The sequence below is a fragment of the Myxocyprinus asiaticus genome, chromosome 3, assembly GCF_019703515.2.
Source record: "Myxocyprinus asiaticus isolate MX2 ecotype Aquarium Trade chromosome 3, UBuf_Myxa_2, whole genome shotgun sequence".
Taxonomy (NCBI): domain Eukaryota; kingdom Metazoa; phylum Chordata; class Actinopteri; order Cypriniformes; family Catostomidae; genus Myxocyprinus; species Myxocyprinus asiaticus.
The window spans coordinates 45,168,148-45,190,961 of record NC_059346.1 but is presented as its reverse complement, the minus strand read 5'-3'; the positions used below and the strand labels follow the sequence as shown (position 1 = coordinate 45,190,961).

The following is a 22,814-nucleotide window of genomic DNA, read 5'->3' as shown; positions in this document are numbered from 1 at the left end:
GAAAGGAAACATAGAAATCCTTTTTTTCTATGACAAAGGATTTTCAACAAGCACAATGCTGAATATTTCTATTAAATATCTGTGACTATTTACGGTTGTGCCTCACCTTGTTGTGATAGCAGCTCCTTTTCTGAGCCAGTCATTGGTGTTGAGATGTAACTGTATAAATCGAGCCACATCTCCTCTTGCTATAGCATGGTGCTCAATAGGTCCTCCATTAGTGGCTGGAACAAAGAAGCCCTTGTAGGAAAGGATCTTTTTAGCTGGGGAGCAAAAGATATATATATAAACAATCTTAATGAGGCAATTGAGCAAAGATAATAATTTAGCAGTAATTGAACAGAACATTTAAAGAATAAAAACTAAAAGCTATGGATTGTTTGTCAATACAATTATTATTATTTTTTTGCCCACTTTATTCAAAATACAGGTTCATCTACAGTTGTGCTCAAAAGTTTGCATACCCTGGCAGAAATTGTGAAATTTTGGCATTGATTTTGAAAATATGACTGATCATGCAAATAAACTGTCTTTTATTTAAGGATAGTGATCATATGAAGCCATTTATTATCACATAGTTGTTGTTTTTAAATCATAATGGTAAAAGAAATCACAGCTGATCGTCCTTGCAGTGGCAGACCACGTGTAACAACACCTGCACAGGATCGGTACATCTGAATATCACACCTGCGGGACAGGTACAGGATGGCAACAACAACTGCCCGAGTTACACCAGGAATGCACAATCCCTCCATCAGTGCTCAGACTGTCTGCAATAGGCTGAGAGAGGCTGGACTGAGGGCTTGTAGGCCTGTTGTAAGGCAGGTCCTTACCAGACATCACCAGCAACAACGTCGCCTATGAGCACAAACCCACCTTCGCTGGACCAGACAGGACTGGCAAAAAGTGCTCTTCGCTGATGAGTCGTGGTTTTGCCTCACCAGGGGTGATGGTCAGACTCGCGAAGGAATAAGCGTTACACCGAGTCCTGTCCTCTGGAGTGTGATCGATTTGGAGGTGGAGGGTCCGTCATGGTCTGGGGCGGTGTGTCACAGCATCATCGGACATCAACATCCTCCTCCCTCATGTGGTACCCGTCCTGCAGGCTCATCCTGACATGACCCTCCAGCATGACAATGCCACCAGCCATACTGCTCGTGATTTCCTGCAAGACAGGAATGTCAGTGTTCTGCCATGGCCAGTGAAAAGCCCGGGTCTCAATCCCATTGAGCACGTCTGGGACCTGTTGGATCAGAGGGTGAGGGCTAGGGCCATTCCCCCCAGAAATGTCCGGGAACTTGCAAGTGCCTTGGTGGATGAGTGGGGTAACATCTCACAGCAAGAACTGGAGCAGTCCATGAAGAGGAGATGCACTGCAGTACTTAATGCAGCTGGTGGCCACACCAGATACTGAGTGTTATTTTGATTTTGACCCCCCCTTTGTTCAGGGACACATTATTCCATTTCTATTAGTCACATTTCTGTGAAACTTGTTCAGTTTATGTCTTAGTTGTTGAATCTTTTTATAATTATAATAATAAATTTATAATGATACTTATTTAATCACACATTTGCATATACAGTGAAAATCTTTTTTTCACATATCTCAGCCAAGCTGGGGTCAGAGTGCAGGGATACAGCACCCCTGGAGCAGATAGGATCAAGGGCCCAACAGTTTGCATCTGGGTGTGCTGGGGCTTGAACCCCCAACCTTCTGAGCAGTAACCCAGAGCCTTAACCGCTGAGCCACCACTATGTTCATACAAATATTTACACGTTAAGTTTGCTGAAAATAAAAGCAGTTGAAAGTGAGAGGCCATTTCTTTTTTTGCTGAGTTTATTTCTAAAAGTGAACTCTGCATTAGACATACAGGTGCATCTCAATAAATTAGAATGTCATGGAAAAGTTCATTTATTTCAGTAATTCAACTCAAATTGTGAAACTCATGTATTAAATAAATTCAATGCACACAGACTGAAGTAGTTTAAGTCTTTGGTTCTTTTAATTGTGATGATTTTAGCTCACATTTAACAAAAACCCACCAATTCACTATCTCAAAAAATTAGAATATGGTGACATGCCAATCAGCTAATCAACTCAAAACACCTGCAAAGGTTTCCTGAGCCTTCAAAATGGTCTCTCAGTTTGGTTCACTAGGCTACACAATCATGGGGAAGACTGCTGATCTGACAGTTGTCCAGAAGCCAATCATTGACACCCTTCACAAGGAGGGTAAGCCACAAACATTCATTGCCAAAGAAGCTGGCTGTTCACAGAGTGCTGTATCCAAGCATGTTAACAGAAAGTTGAGTGGAAGGAAAAAGTGTGGAAGAAAAAGATGCACAACCAACCGAGAGAACTGCAGCCTTATGATTGTCAAGCAAAATCGATTCAAGAATTTGGGTGAACTTCACAAGGAATGGACTGAGGCTGGGGTCAAGGCATCAAGAGCCACCACACACAGACATGTCAAGGAATTTGGCTACAGTTGTCGTATTCCTCTTGTTAAGCCACTCCTGATCCACAGACAACGTCAAAGGCGTCTTACCTGGGCTAAGGAGAAGAAGAACTGGACTGTTGCCCAGTGGTCCAAAGTCCTCTTTTCAGATGAGAGCAAGTTTTGTATTTCATTTGGAAACCAAGGTCCTAGAGTCTGGAGGAAGGGTGGAGAAGCTCATAGCCCAAGTTGCTTGAAGTCCAGTGTTAAGTTTCCACAGTCTGTGATGATTTGGGGTGCAATGTCATCTGCTGGTGTTGGTCCATTGTGTTTTTTGAAAACCAAAGTCACTGCACCCGTTTACCAAGAAATTTTGGAGCACTTCATGCTTCCTTCTGCTGACCAGCTTTTTAAAGATGCTGATTTCATTTTCCAGCAGGATTTGGCACCTGCCCACACTGCCAAAAGCACCAAAAGTTGGTTAAATGACCATGGTGTTGGTGTGCTTGACTGGCCAGTAAACTCACCAGACCTGAACCCCATAGAGAATCTATGGGGTATTGTCAAGAGGAAAATGAGAAACAAGAGACCAAAAAATGCAGATGAGCTGAAGGCCACTGTCAAAGAAACCTGGGCTTCCATACCACCTCAGCAGTGCCACAAACTGATCACCTCCATGCCACGCCGAATTGAGGCAGTAATTAAAGCAAAAGGAGCCCCTACCAAGTATTGAGTACATATACAGTAAATGAACATACTTTCCAGAAGGCCAACAATTCACTAAAAATGTTTTTTTTATTGGTCTTATGATGTATTCTAATTTTTTGAGATAGTGAATTGGTGGGTTTTTGTTAAATGTGAGCCAAAATCATCACAATTAAAAGAACCAAAGACTTAAACTACTTCAGTCTGTGTGCATTGAATTTATTTAATACACGAGTTTCACAATTTGAGTTGAATTACTGAAATAAATGAACTTTTCCACGATATTCTAATTTATTGAGATGCACCTGTATAGTTTTGACAGTCTTATCTAGTTTTGATTAAAACAGTGTAGAACATTCTGAGAATGTATTTTTTTTTTTTCGTTCACAGAGTTATAGGGCAAGGTTAATTAAAAGAAGTGCAATAACAGAAAATAATAGGCAATAATTATAGGCAATAACACAGGGCTAATAATGTTTATTTATTTATTTATTTATTTTTTGGTAATTTGATTTAATTTAATGTTTTGTTTTTGTTTTAGTAATTTATATATATATATATTTAATGTTTTTGTTTTTTTTTTTCATCTAGAAATGTATTTAATTGATCAAACCCAGAGAATGCTGCCTATATGTTTCAAAAGTAAGCTATAAAATTATTTAATTTAGTCTTGGGCTACTGTTAGTGTTCTAATAAAGCACATTGTAGCTTTTCTTCTAGTATAGTGAATTTATTTATTTCATTTAATACACCTTCTGCATGGAAGGTTGTGATATTAAAAAGCATACTGAAATAACTTTACAGTGGAGAGGTAGTTAGGCGCTAATTTAACCATGGAGTGAACACGGAGCGGGGTTTCTCTAATCCAGGAGCGCGGAGCGGGAAATTGACAACCCGGAGTGGAGTTGGAGCGATTAAAGAATGCTTTGAACGCGGAGGGGAAATTGTTTCCGCTCCACTCCTCACATACTCTGTTCAGGACCGTAAATAGGTCGCAAAGTGCCCTTAGAACAGTTCCAGTCCTTTTTGGAATCCATATATGCGTTTAAAATAAACTAAATTTTGGACATGTGATATGGAAGTATGATATTCTGTGGGATACTGTGAAATTACTATGGCACATGAATATTAAAGTAATTCAGTATACAATGCTAAATATCAAAGTACAATGGTATTACCATCTGATCCCACTGTATAATGGTTCTCCTACAGTATTTCTTTTTCAGGTTAGTGGAATAATGCACTACTTTAACCAAAAGAAAATCCTCCCATTCATTAAGTCAGAACATCTCATCACGGTTCCACCTACAGTAGATGTATAAGTGGGAATGGAATACATCCTGGTGTTATTGCAACTACACTGAAAAATATTGAAGGGATAGTTCACCAAAAATTTAAATACAGATGTCCTCCTCAATAGATTTATTGCCATTAGTTATTTTGTCAGAATTACACTTCTTGAAATTTTTTCAACCTCTCTTGGATATGAATATATAACAAAATCATTAAAATCCCATTCAAAAATGTAAATATTCTGTAGACACTTTATTTGGCCTGTAATTTTGTAGAATTTCACATTTTTCACATCAACAGTGTAAACTTGTGTGTAGACAAGAGCAAAATGTTCTATTTTCTGTGTACAGGCTCCATTCACTTTTATTTATCTGATTAGCTATATGTGATCATTATAAAATACAGCAGAATACTTATTCCTGTTTGTTAAATGCATGGTATATTCGTATGTACACTTCATTCTGCAATTAAGTGATAAAAAAGACAAATTTTTATTATCTAGGAAAAACAAAGAGTATATTATTAGCTAGTCTTAAACTCTTTGACTTTTAGCAGTTATTTGTGACACAAAGACAGAGCAGCTGAACAAGTATAAAATGCACAGGTTTTACCCATTAAACAAATGGGAGCTCTTTGGGAAGTGTTATAAATGTAATAATATAGTGTAGTGCAAATTCATTTGGTGATGATAGCGACAGCTTTCTTCATCCAAGCATTGTTGTTTAGAAGAGAGAGCATGAAACGAGCCACATCTCCTCTTGACACAGACTGGCCAATTGGAAGACCATTTTCATCCGGGACATAATAACCTTCGTGAGTTAGGAACTCATTGGCTTTGACGACAAAGAGAAATAATTCCACAAATTTAGGTACAAAAATACAAAATTACCTTGTAAATGTCATACAAGTTGTGAAAATTATGAAAATGTAATGACTTTGCTCCATTAAAGAAAGTGCACAAATGTAGTAAATCGAGATTATGCTTCATACATCACAAAATCTGTTTTAGTCATGAAGCCCACCTGTTGTTTGTGTATTCTTGAGACCAGGGGGCCTGACAACAGTCCAGTTGATGTCCTCAGTCTGCTTAAGAACATTTTCCATTTCATACATGTTGTTTAGAACACTTCTGATCATCGGAAGCAACATGAAGCGGATAAAAACGGAAGAATTGGTGCCTGAATTAGCTGTAAAAGTGCCATAGCAATCCGATTACTATATCAGACAAATGACAACACCAATTATACCTTCAGGTTAAAAACCTTCAGTTTTATGCCCCTATAAAACCAAAAATTGCACTTACGGTCAGTGTACCATGATGTCATGGTGATGATTCGATTAACTTTGACATCACGCATTGCATTTATTGCTGCCGTCATAGACTGGGTATAGCCAGTGACTCCATAAAAAAATGAGATCGGAAAGCCAAGACAGGACATCACAGCATCCTGACCTTTGAAGTGCGGTTTCAGGCTATCTTCTGAGAAAATGTCTCCTTCAACCACCTATCACATGAATGTATACAGTTACACAATAAATGATGATGAGGTTGCTTGCTGGTCACAATTGTCCAGAAAAAAGAAATAAAATAAATCATGTGATGATATCAACCCATTAAGGAGACACAATCTAATTTTATGCCATCCTTGTGACTGTTATGCTAAATTTCCAGCTGTCTGTCCTGTTCAGTGGATACAAGCTCAACTAGAAACATGATCCATTTTGGTTTAATGCTGTTCTTCTACCAAATAAAATGAAGACTGTACATGCATACAATATATGCATTAAAAAGTTGACCTTTTCACCTATAGATCTTAATGAACTTTTTATTCCTTCTCTACACTAAATAGTTTTCTCAACATATTTCCAGAGTGTAGATTTCAGTCAACAAGTAAACTGAAATCTGCACATTTTTATTTGTATTGTGGTTTTCACATCGCAAATTGTTTAAAGTCTTTAAGCCTCCAGTGAGCAAGCCAAAAGTGACTGTGGCAAGTAAAAAGTTCCATAAGGAAAAAAAGCCATGAGAAGCTGGGGGAGCCATCCCCCATGAATTTACGATAAATGTGCATATGCCAGTCTTATTTATCTATAATGTATGTGTAACACAAGTCATGTATTAACTGAATAGCTTAAATAATAACATTTTTCAATACTATAGAAAAATGATTTAATATTTGATTTAAGCATAGGATAGAACACATTACTTTCTTTTCTGTATAACCTTAAATACCTTTGAACCCTCTAGACTCTATAACAGCAAATAAACAGGTCAAACTATTCTACTCAAACTTAAAAGTATGTGAACCCTTTGATATTACCTGCATTTCTGTATAATTTTGTCTTAAAATCTGTTTTGATTTTCATCTAAGTTACAATAATAAATAAACACAATCTGTTTTAACTAATAACATACAAATTATTGTATTGTTCTTTAACATACTGAATACATAATTCAAACATTCACAGTGTAGGCTGGAAAAAGTATTTGAACCCCTAGCCCAATGATGTCAACAAAAGATAATTAGAGTCAGGAGTTGCCAAACCTGGCATCCAGTTAATGAGACGAGATTGGAGGTGTGGATTAGAGCTATTTTGACTTATAAAAAGCACTCAAACATTTTGAGTTTGCTATTCACAAGAATCATCTGCTGATGTGGACCATCCCACAAAAAATATCTCAAAAGATCTACGATCAAGAATTGTTGCTTTGCACAAAGCTAGAAAGGGTTAAAAAAAATATCTGAAAAATCTTAGATATTCATCTGTCCACAGTTAGACTAATTTTCTATAAATAGAGATGATTTAGTACTGTGGCTACTCTCCCTAGAAGTGGCCGTCCAGCCAAGTTGACTCAAAGGGCACACAGCAGAATGCCCAATGAGGTTAAAAAAAGAACCCTAGAGTGACAGCTAAAGACTTGAAGGAATCATTGGAACTTGTTAACATCTATGTTCGCGAGTCTACTATACAGAAAACATTAAACAGACATGGTGTCAATGGCAGGACACCACGTAGGAAGCCGCTGCTTTCCAACAAAAACATCTGCGCCAGCTGAATCTCAGTAGAAGTTGGGTGATGCAGCAGGACAATGACCCTAAACATCGAAGTAATTCCACTACAGAATCGCTTCCACCTTGGAGTGGCCCAGTCAGAACCCAGACCTTAACCCAATAGAGATGCTGTGGAATGACCTCAAGAGAGCTGTTCACATCAAACATCCTAAGAATATGTCTGAGCTGAAGCAGTTCTGTAAGGAAGAATGGTCCAAATTCATTCTGAACGTTGTGCAGATCTAATCCTTAGCTACCGGAAACACTTGATTGAGGTTATTAAATCTAAGTGTTTACTTACAGCACTTTAAATGTTTAATGGGATGTGTTCCATAAAGACATGAAAGATTATAGATGTGTGTGTGTTGTTAGCTTGAGCACATTGTGTTATATACTTGACTATACTTGTGAATTTGATGAAGACTGTGTATGCCACTGTATATGTAACACTCTATAAGACAAGAAAGGTTCGGTTTAGTGAAGGTTCTGACATGGCAAATTAAATGGGTATCATTGTGGCTCTTCTGTTCACTCCCAACTACACCTATGAATTCTTGAACAATATTAACACAATTTGTCATTTTATTGTGCTGTTAAATTGGAATAACAGTAAGAAAGTTTTGAAATTAATTTGTCATACCAATATTTACCTTGAGGCACTCATGTGTTACAGTGAGTTTTGCAGGGTTCCTGACAATAGCTGTGACAGTGTGTCCTTGCTGAAGAGCTTGATTTACCAGCTGCTGCCCAGTTTGACCCGTCGCGCCAAGCACAGCAATCTTCATGTTTAAACAGGACAAAACGTCTTATTCCTGCTGAAAAGATAAGAAGAGCAAAATACTTACAGTCGCTACACACACCCGCTTAAACACTCTCTGGTGTCTTAAGAAGTCCAAAACTAAAACTAACTTTGTTTGAACTACGCTGTTCGTTATATAAGCTACTTACCAGGAAATAAATGGTATAAGATTAAAATATACAATTACGCAACAACATATGGCTCTACGGACAGACACTGGAAACGTGTTTAATAGCCTATATAATATTTTTTGTGTTTAAGAATTTGGAACATTACCAAATGCAACACTACTTGAAGTATTAAACTGTTCTACCTATCGTCAATGCTCAAAGCAACAAACGCCACTGACATAACTCTTATTGTCATCCGATTGCACTCAATAAACGCGCTGATCTGCACAGTTCTTGGTGTGCAAGCAGTGTCCGTAACGATAACTGGTGTTAGTGCATCTAGTATCGTAAAACATATCATCAATAATTACATTACCAACAACAACACCGACTTCACACTCACTCCAAAATCGCTCCTGATAATGCAATGACAACGCAACTGTAAACACACATGTGAGGCGCTCCCTGCTGTCAAGGCTGTTGTTGGTTACTTGTGTAATTTTTTTTCTTCTCTCGAGTGCGCATGCGCCATGGGAGTATTCTAAGCAGAGTCCTGTCCTGTTTTAGATGCAGGTGCGGAATTACTCAAAACATTTAAAAAGTAGTCTTGGGTTTGGGTATTGCAATAAAAATTCCATTCGTCTATTATCCTACCTTTTTATTTTATATATATATATATATATATATATATATATATATATATATATATATATATATATAATATGATTTATAATAACCGTATACTGTGCACTGATTTCTATGGTGATATCTAAGACGCCATAATTTTTTTCCATACAAAGCAAAAGACAAAATTGGGTCATTTAAAAAAATAGAAATTCCAGCTTAAAAAATTTTGAAATTTTCAATTCAGTTCAGTTTCACCTGTAAAAGCTGAAGATAAAAAAATGTTAACATCACATTATTTTTAATCATAAAGGACAGCTTGACTGTTGTTCTTTATTTTATTTTATTTTTTATTTAATTTTGTTTCATGACTGAAGCAAGTGTTGTAACATCAATGATGATAACACCAGTGACAAATTCTCTTAAAAGAGGAATATTCTTAGATGGTGTCAAAGCATCATAAAACACACACCACTGATCAGACTTAAATCAATAAATCACCCCATTATATCATTTTTTTTTTTTTTTTGTTACTTATTTGTTATTTTTTTACATTAAACAATGTAACACCAATGACATTTAAATGAACCATGTGAAAACAAATTACAGTTAAGATGTAAATTAATAACTTATTCAACATGAGAGAATAACTATATGCACATATAAGCAGCCTCTTCCTCCTCTGAACTTTGACCTTGGAAGTTCTTTTCCACAACTTTTTGTTATTTTAAAATTAAAGTTTTAACATTGATAACACAAATGACTTGAAATCAAGGGACAAACATTGTTTTAAAATTATTAAAAGTATTACTTATTTTGCTTCAAATATTGCACACTTATAAGGCCTAGCACTAATGCTTGACCCAAGAAATCAAAAAGAGAGAAAAAAAAAAATAATGCATAAAAAACTGTAAACGTCATAGAAGTGGTGTAGCAGATGAAGGGGACAAGGTTTGGCAATTAACAAATTCAGTGTATACTTATATACAGTACATATGGTATATACGGGTCAGAAGCTTCAGTTAATGTTCACATTTATATTATAATGTACAGTAATTGTCCACTACATTTTGTACACTGAATAAAATGTCCAAACAATACATTTAAGTTTTATTAAAAAATCCATTGTTGTACTGGTTTATACAAAAATAAATTAATATATATATATATATATATATATATATATATATATATATATATATATATATATTAGTATATATATATATATATATATATATATATATATATATATATATATATATACACACACACACACACACACACACACACACACACATTTTAATGTGTATTTAATATTTTTGTTTTTGAATTATTAATAATTTTTTATAAATAAAATGTAGGATAATAAAAAGTAAATATATGCAAAAGGTTTTAAACACTGTAAAATGTCGAGAACGAGTATAGAAGCGTTAGATTCTCGCTTTAATAAGTGCAGCACATTTATCATTTAAACTTTAACATACAGATTTATTGATGTGAACTCGGAAGCTGACTCAGCTCTGCCATCTTGTTGTAGACTTGTGTTGTAACATCGGGGAAGTTATTACTGTGTGCCAATTTACTGTCACAAATTTGGCATGTTACTTTATTATTAGTTTAATCCAAAGTAAAATACCGGCCGACTATCCAGATCTGGAAAGCAGATGTGTTGAAAGGCTTGTGTGATTACTTCATATCAACAAACGGAGCGGATTTGACTCGGAGTCAGATTGATGATCGTTAAGATCCAGTCATTTTATAATCATATTGTAAATTATATTAGTGCTGTTAGGCTTCTAAAATCTGTAGTATTTCAGTGGTCGAGGAAATAAACACAGTCCGAAAATATCAACCGGTTTCACCGGAAGGAATCGTCTCCAGCTTTGGAGTCGATTCCAACGTTTCGAATCGATTCTCGATTCCCAACGCCTCAGAATCGAGGAATCGATTCTTTTTGGAATCGATTCCAGCCTTAAATGATTTTACTTAATAAATGGTTAAGTTGTAAAATTATTCATTTTAATTAATTTATTTATTTATTACTATTTGAAATCTTTTTCATGACTGAAAAGTCACGCGACATGTTTGATTAATGAAAATGTCTTATAGTTTTTATTGTGCGATAACTAATCGCACATTGAGGCAATTATTTGTCACAAAATGAATGTTAGAAATTAAGTCTATTTCTCTCGCTAGGCTAATGTTTGTTTGTTTTTTAAACAGAGGTTGGTTTTCAGGTTGGTTGGATTGATTTCACAACCGCGAACTGTATTGCAGTTCTCTAAAAGCGATTGCCAGATATTCTTTTCTCTTTAGGGCCCATTAGGGGAGTATCAGAAACATTAATCGGACCGGACGATCCAAGCTTTATAGTAAACAGACCTCTCGTCCACCCCAAACAAACTTGAAAGCGCCCTTATAGTTTAATTTGATATGTTCATCATCAAGGCAAAAAGCATGCTAAAGTTTGCGTGAACACTTCCCCTCTTTGGTTAATGTGTTGTCACAATACTCCCTCCAATCCCCTTGTTTTGAGAAGTTGTGTGAAGGGCGACGTTTGGTTTCACTTCCTGCAATGCTGCATTCAATTACAACAGGCAATGTGTCAGTAACACAAGGAGAGCTCGTGTCAAATCTTCAACATGCAGTTTAATATTTTTCCGATGTTTCTCGGCGTGACATATTTTGGCGTATCGACAGCTGATTTATCTCCTCCAGTGGTAAACATCAGTCTGGATGTGCCTGCAAATCAGCGCTGGGCTCCACTGAAGAATTTGTTTGACATTAATTTCTTGAGAAAAGCAGCATCTGAAGTGATCGAGTAAGTATCAGTCATTTTCGTTTCGAGCCTGTTAAAACCTTTCACCTTTGGCACATGAACAGTAATAGATTCAAAACCCATAACATCTAATACATTTATAACATTATTTCGTTGCAGCACGACTGTTCCTAAATGGGTCCATGATGCCATTAAACCTGTAGTGAGAGCGCTGGAGGAGTACATCCCTCAGCCATATGCTGGAGAAATAAAGGGCATGGCTTCAATCTATGGATCTGACATTTCAGATATTGTACTTTTAAACTTTGCATATGAAGTGTCTGCGTAAGTATTGTTAATTTATAGTGCATGATTTGTGGTATATTACCTCTTTTGAAGTGTTTTGGTTAGACTGCTGTTGTTGTCAATGCCATTGTGGATGCTTTTAATGCAGGTTCTGCACCAGTATTGTAACTCAGGACACAAAGGGAAATATATACCACGGCAGAAACCTAGATTACCCCCATGATGTACTCAGAAATCTAACTCTTGACATTCTTTTCATAAAAAATGGAAAGGTATCAGTGACTATTAGAGTGAAAATAAAAATAATCAGATGTTTTTTTTTTTTTTACATTCTCAAGAATGTCATATAAAAATTGTTTATCTTGTCTTGTCCAGGTAGCATACAGGGGAACTACTTTTGCTGGTTATGTTGGGTTGTGGACAGGACAAAGCCCCAACAAGTTTACAGTGTCTGGCAATGAACGCAGTAGGTACACCTTTTAAAGAAATCTGGTGAATATTTGCATGGATTTTATTTATGCATGGATTTCCACAGATAAGGGACATTGGTGGGAGAATGTAATCTCAGCCATTTTGTTAAAAAGTTCTCCAGTTAGCTGGCTAGTGCGAGAGGTGAGTGAACACAAATGTACAGTATATAATGTTTAAATACAAAGCAATATTTCCAGATACCTTTTCCATTGAAAACACAACTATGATTTACTTACTGTTACCGTAATGTTTTGTCTGTTTATGTTTATGTAAAACTTTGTGGGTTTATCTAGTTTACCATTTTGAACTATTTAGATCTTGTCTTTTATTTTGAAGTTTAATTCACTGTGACTTTCTTGTCATGTGACCCCCTTGTTTCATGTGTTCTGTTCTCATTGGTTTATTGTCTTATTAACTTGTTATCAGTGCTGTTTTGTCATTGGTTCATGTTTTAGTAGTCTTGTTATCTTGTTACTAGTTTAGATTTGTCAAAACTTAGCCCTTGTTTTCTCTTGTTCCTTGTTGAGTATTGTTTTGCTGTTATGTCTTTTTGCTTGTGGATGACTGTGTTCCTGTTTGATGCTTGGTTTGTAACATCTTATTTGAAATCTGTGTCAGTCTAGTTTAGTTCTTGTTATGTTCCGGTTCCTTGTTTTGATTTGTAGTTATTTTTTTGCATTTACTCTAATAAAACTGCACTTGGGTTCCTATCTACATGATCGTCTCCTGTTCTGCCTATGACCGATGAGTTTGGCTTGACTTAAAAGACTTGTAAGGAGACCATTCCATTGGATAAATCTGGATTGCTCAAACTAATTGTTTTTTTCTTTAGACTCTTGAAAATGCTGTGGATTTCCAGGATGCAGCAATGAGGCTGGCCAAAGTGCCAATCATTACAGATGTTTATTACGTTGTGGGTGGCACTCATCCTGGCGAAGGTGTGGTTATCACCAGAGACAGGCTAAGATCAGCTGATATCTGGTCCCTGGATCCACTCAATGGAAAGTAAGCAGACACTTTATCAACCATTAGAATGAAAAACAATGACATCTGATAACTGAATGGAAAATTACACTCCATTTGAACCAAAGATCATCAGAATGTTGCAATAGAGGGCATCAGTCTGGTTATGGAAGTAAAAATCCCATTCATTGTCTCCATAAGTGAAATGATTTGGAATGATTACTTAACTTTTAAAGACAGACCTACCCTGTTGGTATATGCCTTTGTTGAAGTCATCAGTCTGTGCTATATCAACTTTGTTTAAAAATCGTGTTTAATAGCGGTATTCCTGGTGGAAACACTACACAATCCATGATACAGCAGAGTAAGATCCACCAATCAGAGAACTGCGGGCAACAAAGCACCAAATAAATCTTCGTTGACCGCCCATGATGCGCTGGGAGTGACGCAATCTAGTCGGTCTCCCCTACGCTCTCAAACTACTTCTATATTTGAATATATTGCAGTAAAATTAAAATATTGTTTCTGTACTTATCAACAACTTTAGTTTTATATTTTCCATCATTTAATTCAATTACATCATTAGCAGTGCTTCATGGAACTGTAGTTCATTCCCTCATTAAAAGTCTTCTACCTTCGTCTTTCTGTCTAATTGTCAAATGCTTTAAATCAAGGTTTGTAATGTTGTGATTCACTTTGGAGCTGGTTTGTTTGGTTGATGGCTTTGCACTCTTTTATAAAGGATTTTATGAACTCTCTATAATAGAAATGAATGGGAAAAATACTTCTGGAACCAAGATGGCTGAAATTAATCTGACGTCACACAGGCAGTTGAGCTTCCGGGTTCTTTCTGCTACAAATTTCAATGGTGGATATGAGCAGTGCTGCAGTTTTAATAATCTTTTAAGCATTATGTAATGTATTAACGTTTGTAGATGTTGTTAAAAAGGGATATCTATGGTTTACAGAGAAGAAATTGAGGTTCTTTCTGAATAATCTGAAAAACCAGTTTTAACTTGATTCAATTTGCCTGTTTGAAACAGGTTTATGAATACACATCATTACACGCTTAACACACTTCTAAAACCTAAGAAATATGGCATATACAAATAAAAACTATGCATCTATTATGCCTCTTTACTGCTTAAATTATTTAACCATATACAGTGGCAAGAAAAATTATGTGAATCCTTTGGAATTAGCTGGGTTTTCTGCATTAATTGGTCATAAAATGTAATATCATCAATGTCACAAGTATAGACAAACAACATTAAGCTAACAACTCACAATTAATTCTTCATTGAATAAATCCTATTAAACATTCACAGTGCTGGGTAAAAAGTGAAATCTTGGATTTAATAACTGGTCGATTCTAAGTTTCATAAGGAATTTTGGACCATTCTTCCTTACAGAACTGCTTCAGTTCAGCCATATTATTAGGATGTCTGGTATGAATGACTCCCTTAATGTCATTCCATAGCATCTCTATTGGGTTAAGGTGGATTTTCTCTCTTTGAAGCCATTCTGTAGTAGATTTACTTCGATGTTTAGAGTCATTGTCCTGCTGCATCACTCAACTTCTACTAAACTTCAGCTGGCGCACAGAAACCCTGACATTATCCTATAGGATATCTTGATAAACTTGGGAATTAATTTTTCCCTCTGATGATGGCAAGCGGTCCAGGCCCCGAAGCAGCAGCAAAGCAGCCCCAAATCACAATGATCCCTCCACTGACTTCACCGTTGGAATGATGTTGGTGTGCGGTGCCTTTTTTACCCATACGTAGTGCTTTGTGTTCTTCCCAGAAAATTCAACCTTAGTTTCATCAGTCCACGAAACATTTTTCCAGTAGCATTGTTGAGTGTCAAGGTGGACTTTGGCAAACTTCAGGCACGCAGCAATGTTTTTGTTGGAAAGCAGTTGCTTCATTCGTGGTTTATATGATTCCTTCAAGTCTTCAGCTGTCACTCTAGGGTTTTTTACCTCACTGAGCATTTTGTGGTGTGCTTTTTGAGTCATCTTGGCTGGACGGCCACTTCTAGGGAGAGTAGCCACAGTACAAAATCACCTCCATTTATAGACAGTTTGTCTAACTGGTGACAGATGAATATCTAAGCTCTTCAAGATAGTTTTGTAACCCTTTCCAGCTTTATGCAAAGCAACAATTCTTGATCGTAGGTCTTTCTCTTTTTTTTTTATTTTATTTTTTTTTTTTTTGCTAGGCATGGTTCACGTCAGCAGATGCTTCTTGTGAATAGCAAACTCAATATCTTTGAGTGCATTTTATAAGGCAAAGTAGCTCTAACCCACACATCCAATCTTGTTTCATTAATTGGATGCCAGGGTTGCGAACTCCTGACTCTAATTAGCTTTTGTTGATGTCATTAGCCAAGGGGTTTACATACTTTTTCCAACCTACACCGTGAATGTTTGAATGATGTATTCAATATGTTCAAGAACAATACAATAGTTTGTGTGTTATTTAAAAGTGATTGTGTTTGTTCATTATTGTAACTTCAACGAAGTTCAAACCAGATTAAGACAAATTTATACATAAATACAGGTAATTCCAAAGGGTTCAAACTTTTTCTTGCACTGTAATGTTTGACATCAATATCATCATATTCCATGTTCAAACTTAAGAGCTGTTTTCAATTTAAAAATTGTTACTTACTGTATTCACAATCACTGCAAATACATAATTTTAGCAGTATGACACACTGTAGCCTATGCCCTGCAATGGTGGAAATGGGTCCCATTCATCCCGTTAGACCTATGGTTTTTGTTCATATAAGATCATCGGTAGATCATATTTAGCCTCATATCTGTCACAGCTGTTGCACTTTGGAAATTAAAAACAGCCGTTTGCAATTGGTGTTTGTGCAATTTCATAGTGAAAAGTTCAAGTCTACCAACAGCAGCTGTGGTGAAAGTGGGTCTCAGAGCAGACGTGTTCAATTAGAGTGATCTGTGAAAAATCAGTTGAGTTTATCCTGATCCAACAATCCTGATGGAAATTCAAAGAAGCACAAATCTTCAATAATCTTTCAGAAACACGCTGTTTCAACCACACAACGGCCAAAAAGTATTGTTTTTCAGCTCAATTTGAGAGAAGCACCCTGTGGTGAAGAGAGCGAGGCAGAGAGATTGAGTATGGTGAGGATTGACACCTGTGGGAAATCACCTCTAACAGCTATTTTGTGTTTGCAGTGTGAGCGGACAGGGATTTAAAAGGGCAATCCAGACAGCCGGGCACGTAGTTTTGCGGAGGCACTCTTCGGAATAATCTCCCGAGTGGGGATTCCGAAAGAAATCCTCACTGATCAAGGCATGATGTTTATGTCACGCACACTACGCAAACTGTATGAATGATTGGGGATTAAATCGATTTGGACCAACATTTATCACCCTCAAACGGACGACTTGCTCAAGCGATTTCATCAGACACTAAAAAACATGATTTGTAAGTTCGTGCATGAAGACGCTTGAAAGTGGCTTGAGCCCCTATCATTTGCAGTTAGAGAGGTCCCGCAAGCCTCCACGGTGTTCTCCCCATTTGAATTACTGTAAGGGCATCGACCACGTGGCATGCTCTATGTCCCATGGGAAAATTGGATGGAGGGACCTTCAAACATCAAAAATGAAATTCAATACGTTCATGACCTGAGAGCAAAACTCCTCACACTGGGGCAATTAACACTGGAGAATTTGCTCCAAGCTCAAGAACGTCAAAGCGGGCTGTATAATAGGGGATACGGGAATTTGCACTGGGAGATAAAGTTCTCGTATTACTCCAACATCGAGCTTTAAATTATTCGCCAAGTGGCAAGGGCCCTTTGAGGTCACACGCAGAGTCGGGGAAATCAATTATGAGGTTAAGCGAATGGATAGAGGTGGAGCATGTCAAATTAATCACCTCAACCTCCTAAAACCGTGGAGAGAGGCGGTCTCCGTGACTTTAGAGACCGTAGTTCTGGAGAGGGAGGAGCTTGGGCCGAAGGTGAACTTAAAAGCCACGATCGTGTCACCCTGATCATCACCACCTCTCACTGTCACAAGTCAGGGAGGTTGCAAGGAGAATTCTCCGTGTTCTCGCCTATTCCCGGTCATACGAATCTCATAGAGCACCATATCTAAATGACCCCAGGGGTAGTGGTCCCTACCGGTTACCTGAGCACAAAAAAAAAAAAAAAAGTCGTTTGGGAAGAATTACAGGCCATGCTAGATATGGGGGTAATAGAAGAATCCCTCAGTGACTGGGCCAACCCGGGGGTGTTGGTTTTGAAGAGTGACTGCTCAGTCCAGTTCTGTGTGGATTATAGAAAAGTCAATGTGGTGTCTAAATTTGATGTGTACCCGATGCCTCAGATTGATGAACTGCTCAATCGGTTTATTTGACACTGGATTTAACCAGTTTTAAAAATGGCATTTTCCACACCGTTTGGCTTACACCAATTTATCACCCTTCCTTTCGGTTTGTTTGGGGCCCGGCTGCATTTCAGCGGCTCATGGACAGAATCCTCAGACTGCACGCTGCTTACGCCGCTGCCTATCTGGATGACATCATCATTTTCAGTAATGATTGGTAGCGGCGCCTGCAGGTATCTGAGGGCTGTCCTGAAGTCGTTGAGCTGGGCGGGATTCACGGCAAACCCTAAAAAGTGTGCAATTGGACGGGTGGAATTATGGTATCTGGGCTTCCACTTGGGTCATGGACTGGTGCAGCCCCAAATTGATAAGACCACAGTGATTGCAACCTGCCCGAGACCTAAGACCATTAAGGAGGTGAGACAGTTCCTGGGGCTGGCTGGCTATATTGCAGGTTTGTGCCTAATTATTCGACCGTCACAAGCCCGCTGACATATGTAACTAAAAAGGGGGCACCAGATCTGGTCCAGTTGACGGAGCTATGTCAGCAGGCGTTCACGCGGGTGAAAGCTGCACTATGCGGCGGGCCATTATTGCACTCTCCTGACTTCAGTTCACTCTCCCCTTTATCTTGCAGATGGATGCATCGGACAGGGGGGTGGGAGCGGTACTGTCTCAGATGGTGGAGGGGGAGGAGCGCCCCATGCTGTACATTAGTCATAAGCTCTCGCTGAGAGAGACAATGTACAGCACAGTGGAGGAGGAGTGTTTGGCCATCAAGTGGGCGGTCTTCACCCTCTGGTACTATTTGTTGGGGTGTGCTTTCACCCTCTGTTTGGACCACGCCCTGCTCCAGTGGCTCCATCGCATGAAGGTTACCAATGCGCGCATCACCCATTGGTATCTAGCTCTCCAGCTGTTGAAGTTTGAGGTGGTCCACAGGCCGGGGGCGCAGATGGCAGTGGCAGAGGTCCTCTCTGGAAATTTGGAGTGGGGGGGGGGAGTGGGTCACAGGCCCCTGGCCTGAGTCAGGCGATGGGGGGTATGTGGTGGTGGGGGCGTGGCCGAGCAACGTCTGTGGAGAGCGAGGCAGAGAGAGTGAGTACGGTAAGGATTGACACCTGCGGGAAATCGCCTCTTAACAGCTGTTTTGTGTTTGCAGTGAGAGCGGAGAGGGATTTAAAAGGGCAATCCAGACTACCGGGGTAGGGAGAGAGAGCTGAGCTTCCAACAGTGTGTATGTGTGCGTGTGAGGGCGTTATGCTGAAAAGCGAAGATTGTTTTGTTTGTAATAAAGACTGTAGTTTGAACGAACTACGCCGTCTCCCGCTTCCTCCTTACCTCTTCAAATACAAACCTGTCACACACCCATTGACAGCAGTTCTTTTCTTCACTTCCAAAAGAACCCGGAAGTGCCAGAGCGAAGTGTTTGTGAACAGTATGATTCTGTTATAATTTAACATATTTAGTATGATTTCAGCATTTACCTGAATGTGTTTACTACATTTGATTTTAATTGTTGCTTATTTTAGTTGGTACAGAGTTGAAACAAATTATGACCACTGGCTACCCACCCCTAAACAAGACAATCGACGGCAAGTAGACGTATTTTTTTTAATCCTTCTCTTGAGATCATAAATGAGTATTTATTTGCGCAAATTTCCTTTGAGGACTTCTTTCTTACATTTCATTGTCTTTTTCAGAGAGGTGGCTATGAAAGCATTGAATGTCACTGGTCAAGATAATATTAGTATGGACTCTCTGTATCAGGTATGTGAACAAATCCTTTTTTGGCCATTTATTATTGTCATAGGTTATGACATTTATCTCTGTGCCAATCTGGTAGAGGAATATACTATAGCTATAGATCTACAGTATATGCTTTCCTATGATATAATAGCATGTACTCCTATGATATAATATTCTGTCAACATTTACGCATATGTTGAGTCAGTGACCATGTTGTTTTTATTGTTACAGGTTTTATCTGTGTTTCCAGTATGTAACCGGTAAGGACTTTGTCATTTGCTGACAGCAGTCATTTGGCATACTGCTGACTCTTTGTCAGATGATATATGTTATGGTTGTGTTCATCCATAAATAGAGTGCTCATTTCTCTTATGTGGTGACCAGTGGTACATTTTTATACAGAATACAGAGTTCAGTACTTCCTCATAAACATTGTAATGTTATAAAGAATTATCTAACTACACGATGCATTGCTGACTGCAGGCAAATGAGCTGAAACCAGTCATGTGAAAGCGTCTGCCTATTCACTTACATTTTCACAGACACTCATTGTATTAGGCACTCAGCTGAAATTCAAAAGAGTCAAAGTATTTATCTTTGTTGAACTCTCAGCCGCCTTTATTCTAAGGCTTAGACTCTATGTTGTTTCTAAATTCAGTCAATTTGATCTAACTTTATTTTTGGATCTTTCAGTTATGTTGTCTATATTGCCTTGTCTCACTGGTGGGTTCTTTGTAAACTTATGCTGATGTCCATGTGAAGTAATGCTTTAATTTGAGTGTGATCTGCTCTCCAGGATCACAGTTTATACAACAGTTATGAGTGCAGCCATACCTGACCACTACACAACAGTCATCAGAAATGTAAGAACAAACCACAACACCACCTGATTCCACTTTTAGAAAATTCGGTGTATTTGCAGGTGCATCTCAATAAATTAGAATGTCGTGGAAAAGTTCATTTATTTCAGTAATTCAACTCAAATTGTGAAACTCGTGTATTAAATAAATTCAATGCACACAGACTGAAGTAGTTTAAGTCTTTGGCTCTTTTAATTGTGATGATTTTGGCTCACATTTAACAAAAACCCACCAATTCACTATCTCAAAAAATTAGAATACATCATAAGACCAATAAAAAAAACATTTTTAGTGAATTGTTGGCCTTCTGGAAAGTATGTTCATTTACTATATATGTACTCAATACTTGGTAGGGGCTCCTTTTGCTTTAATTACTGCCTCAATTCGGCGTGGCATGGAGGTGATCAGTTTGTGGCACTGCTGAGGTGGTATGGAAGCCCAGGTTTCTTTGACAGTAGCCTTCAGCTCATCTGCATTTTTTGGTCTCTTGTTTCTCATTTTCCTCTTGACAATACCCCATAGATTCTCTATGGGGTTCAGGTCTGGTGAGTTTGCTGGCCAGTCAAGCACACCAACACCATGGTCATTTAACCAACTTTTGGTGCTTTTGGCAGTGTGGGCAGGTGCCAAATCCTGCTGGAAAATGAAATCAGCATCTTTAAAAAGCTGGTCAGCAGAAGGAAGCATGAAGTGCTCCAAAATTTCTTGGTAAACGGGTGCAGTGACTTTGGTTTTCAAAAAACACAATGGACCAACACCAGCAGATGACACTGCACCCCAAATCATCACAGACTGTGGAAACTTAACACTGGACTTCAAGCAACTTGGGCTATGAGCTTCTCCACCCTTCCTCCAGACTCTAGGACCTTGGTTTCCAAATGAAATACAAAACTTGCTCTCATCTGAAAAGAGGACTTTGGACCACTGGGCAACAGTCCAGTTCTTCTTCTCCTTAGCCCAGGTAAGACGCCTTTGACGTTGTCTGTGGTTCAGAAGTGGCTTAAGAAGAGGAATATGACAACTGTAGCCAAATTCCTTGACATGTCTGTGTGTGGTGGCTCTTGATGCCTTGACCCCAGCCTCAGTCCATTCCTTGTGAAGTTCACCCAAATTCTTGAATCGATTTTGCTGGACAATCATAAGGCTGCGGTTCTCTCGGTTGGTTGTGCATCTTTTTCTTCCACACTTTTTCCTTCCACTCAACTTTCTGTTAACACGCTTGGATACAGCACTCTGTGAACAGCCAGCTTCTTTGGCAATGAATGTTTGTGGCTTACCCTCCTTGTGAAGGGTGTCAATGATTGGCTTCTGGACAACTGTCAGATCAGCAGTCTTCCCCATGATTGTGTAGCCTAGTGAACCAAACTGAGAGACCATTTTGAAGGCTCAGGAAACCTTTGCAGGTGATTTGAGTTGATTAGCTGATTGGCATGTCACCATATTCTAATTTTTTGAGATAGTGAATTGGTGGGTTTTTGTTAAATGTGAGCCAAAATCATCACAATTAAAAGAACCAAAGACTTAAACTACTTCAGTCTGTGTGCATTGAATTTATTTAATACACGAGTTTCACAATTTGAGTTGAATTACTGAAATAAATGAACTTTTCCACGACATTCTAATTTATTGAGATGCACCTGTAGATCTTCAGATTCACAGTACACATTCCAATGTTACTGCCATAATTTCTTTATAGTGGAGAAGTCATTCAAGTTTTAATTGCTTGTTGTCTGGGTTGGGAACGTAAGTGGGTTTGTTGGGAGAAACAGCTTTTGTGTCATAATTTAAGAGGTGATTTCTGCGTCTCTCAAATGACATCAGCTTATTATTGTCAACTAGCATGTAGCATCACAAGTATCAGGGTGAATAACTGGATTGCATGTGCTTTTGTAAGATCAGTGTCAGCTGAGACTTTCACTCTTGTCATGTGTTATCAGTGAGGAAAGTTAACTTTGACCTGTCTGTTTTGCTGACACCATCAGTTTTGTTTTATTACAGATTTTCTTGATGGTTATTTCTTTCTGTTCACAGATGTGTATGATGGAATAAGGCATTCTCCTGACCATCTCTTTTTCCCCTGCTTAATTTGAATATCTAATGAGGAGAACGAAATACTTTTAAACATCACTTTAACAGTATTGATCACAATTTTCCCTCTTAAACCTAACACTGAATGGATTTTTAGGGAAGTTTTACTAACAAGATTTTAGATTTTTAATACATTGTACAAAACTATTGTTCAAAGTATTTCACCTGATCAGAAGTAATTCTATAAATTATCAAAGATTCTATAAATAAATTGATGACAGCTATTGT

At 38.0% G+C, this 22,814-nt stretch overlaps 2 protein-coding genes across 7 annotated transcripts; one reads left to right on the top strand and one right to left on the bottom strand.

The window, feature by feature from the left end:
• Window positions 1-4,669: 4,669 nt before the first annotated feature.
• Window positions 4,670-8,904, bottom strand: LOC127428434 (flavin reductase (NADPH)-like). 5 transcript variants are annotated; one of them, XM_051676804.1, is made up of 5 exons: window positions 8,802-8,904; window positions 8,140-8,304; window positions 5,740-5,941; window positions 5,459-5,623; window positions 4,670-5,269 (listed from the first exon to the last, which is right to left on the bottom strand). In XM_051676804.1, the coding sequence occupies exons 2-5, from the start codon at window positions 8,272-8,274 to the stop codon at window positions 5,112-5,114; spliced, it is 660 nt and encodes a 219-aa protein (XP_051532764.1). In that variant the 5' UTR covers window positions 8,275-8,304; window positions 8,802-8,904; the 3' UTR covers window positions 4,670-5,111. The 5 variants fall into 5 exon arrangements, with proteins under 5 accessions (XP_051532764.1, XP_051532772.1, XP_051532791.1 ...); XM_051676812.1 differs by having other exon boundaries at window positions 8,140-8,301; window positions 8,802-8,900; XM_051676831.1 differs by having other exon boundaries at window positions 8,140-8,301; window positions 8,775-8,885.
• A 2,690-nt stretch (window positions 8,905-11,594) lies between these two features.
• Window positions 11,595-22,810, top strand: LOC127431010 (N-acylethanolamine-hydrolyzing acid amidase-like). Of its 2 annotated transcripts, XM_051681190.1 has the most exons (11): window positions 11,595-11,843; window positions 11,961-12,125; window positions 12,235-12,358; window positions 12,462-12,552; window positions 12,622-12,698; window positions 13,390-13,562; window positions 19,422-19,484; window positions 19,593-19,659; window positions 19,870-19,898; window positions 20,435-20,501; window positions 22,530-22,810. In XM_051681190.1, exons 1-11 carry the CDS (start codon window positions 11,665-11,667, stop codon window positions 22,545-22,547), a joined length of 1,053 nt encoding a protein of 350 aa, XP_051537150.1. In that variant the 5' UTR covers window positions 11,595-11,664; the 3' UTR covers window positions 22,548-22,810. The 2 variants fall into 2 exon arrangements, with proteins under 2 accessions (XP_051537150.1, XP_051537158.1); XM_051681198.1 differs by lacking the exons at window positions 19,422-19,484; window positions 19,593-19,659; window positions 19,870-19,898; window positions 20,435-20,501; window positions 22,530-22,810 and adding an exon at window positions 13,841-14,647.
• Window positions 22,811-22,814: the final 4 nt, after the last annotated feature.

Bases quoted from the DNA above. Each gene is read 5' to 3' on its own strand.
- LOC127428434 (XM_051676804.1), bottom strand. From the start codon at position 8,274: ATGAAGATTGCTGTGCTTGGCGCGACGGGTCAAACTGGGCAGCAGCTG. The intron at 5,942-8,139 runs GTAAATATTGGT...TTCATGTGATAG, and splicing joins TAACACATGAGTGCCTCAAG to GTGGTTGAAGGAGACATTTT. The intron at 5,270-5,458 runs GTGGGCTTCATG...TTGTCGTCAAAG, and splicing joins CAAGAATACACAAACAACAG to CCAATGAGTTCCTAACTCAC.
- LOC127431010 (XM_051681190.1), top strand. From the start codon at position 11,665: ATGCAGTTTAATATTTTTCCGATGTTTCTCGGCGTGACATATTTTGGC. The intron at 11,844-11,960 runs GTAAGTATCAGT...ATTTCGTTGCAG, and splicing joins GCAGCATCTGAAGTGATCGA to CACGACTGTTCCTAAATGGG. The intron at 19,899-20,434 runs GTAAGGACTTTG...TCTGCTCTCCAG, and splicing joins GTGTTTCCAGTATGTAACCG to GATCACAGTTTATACAACAG.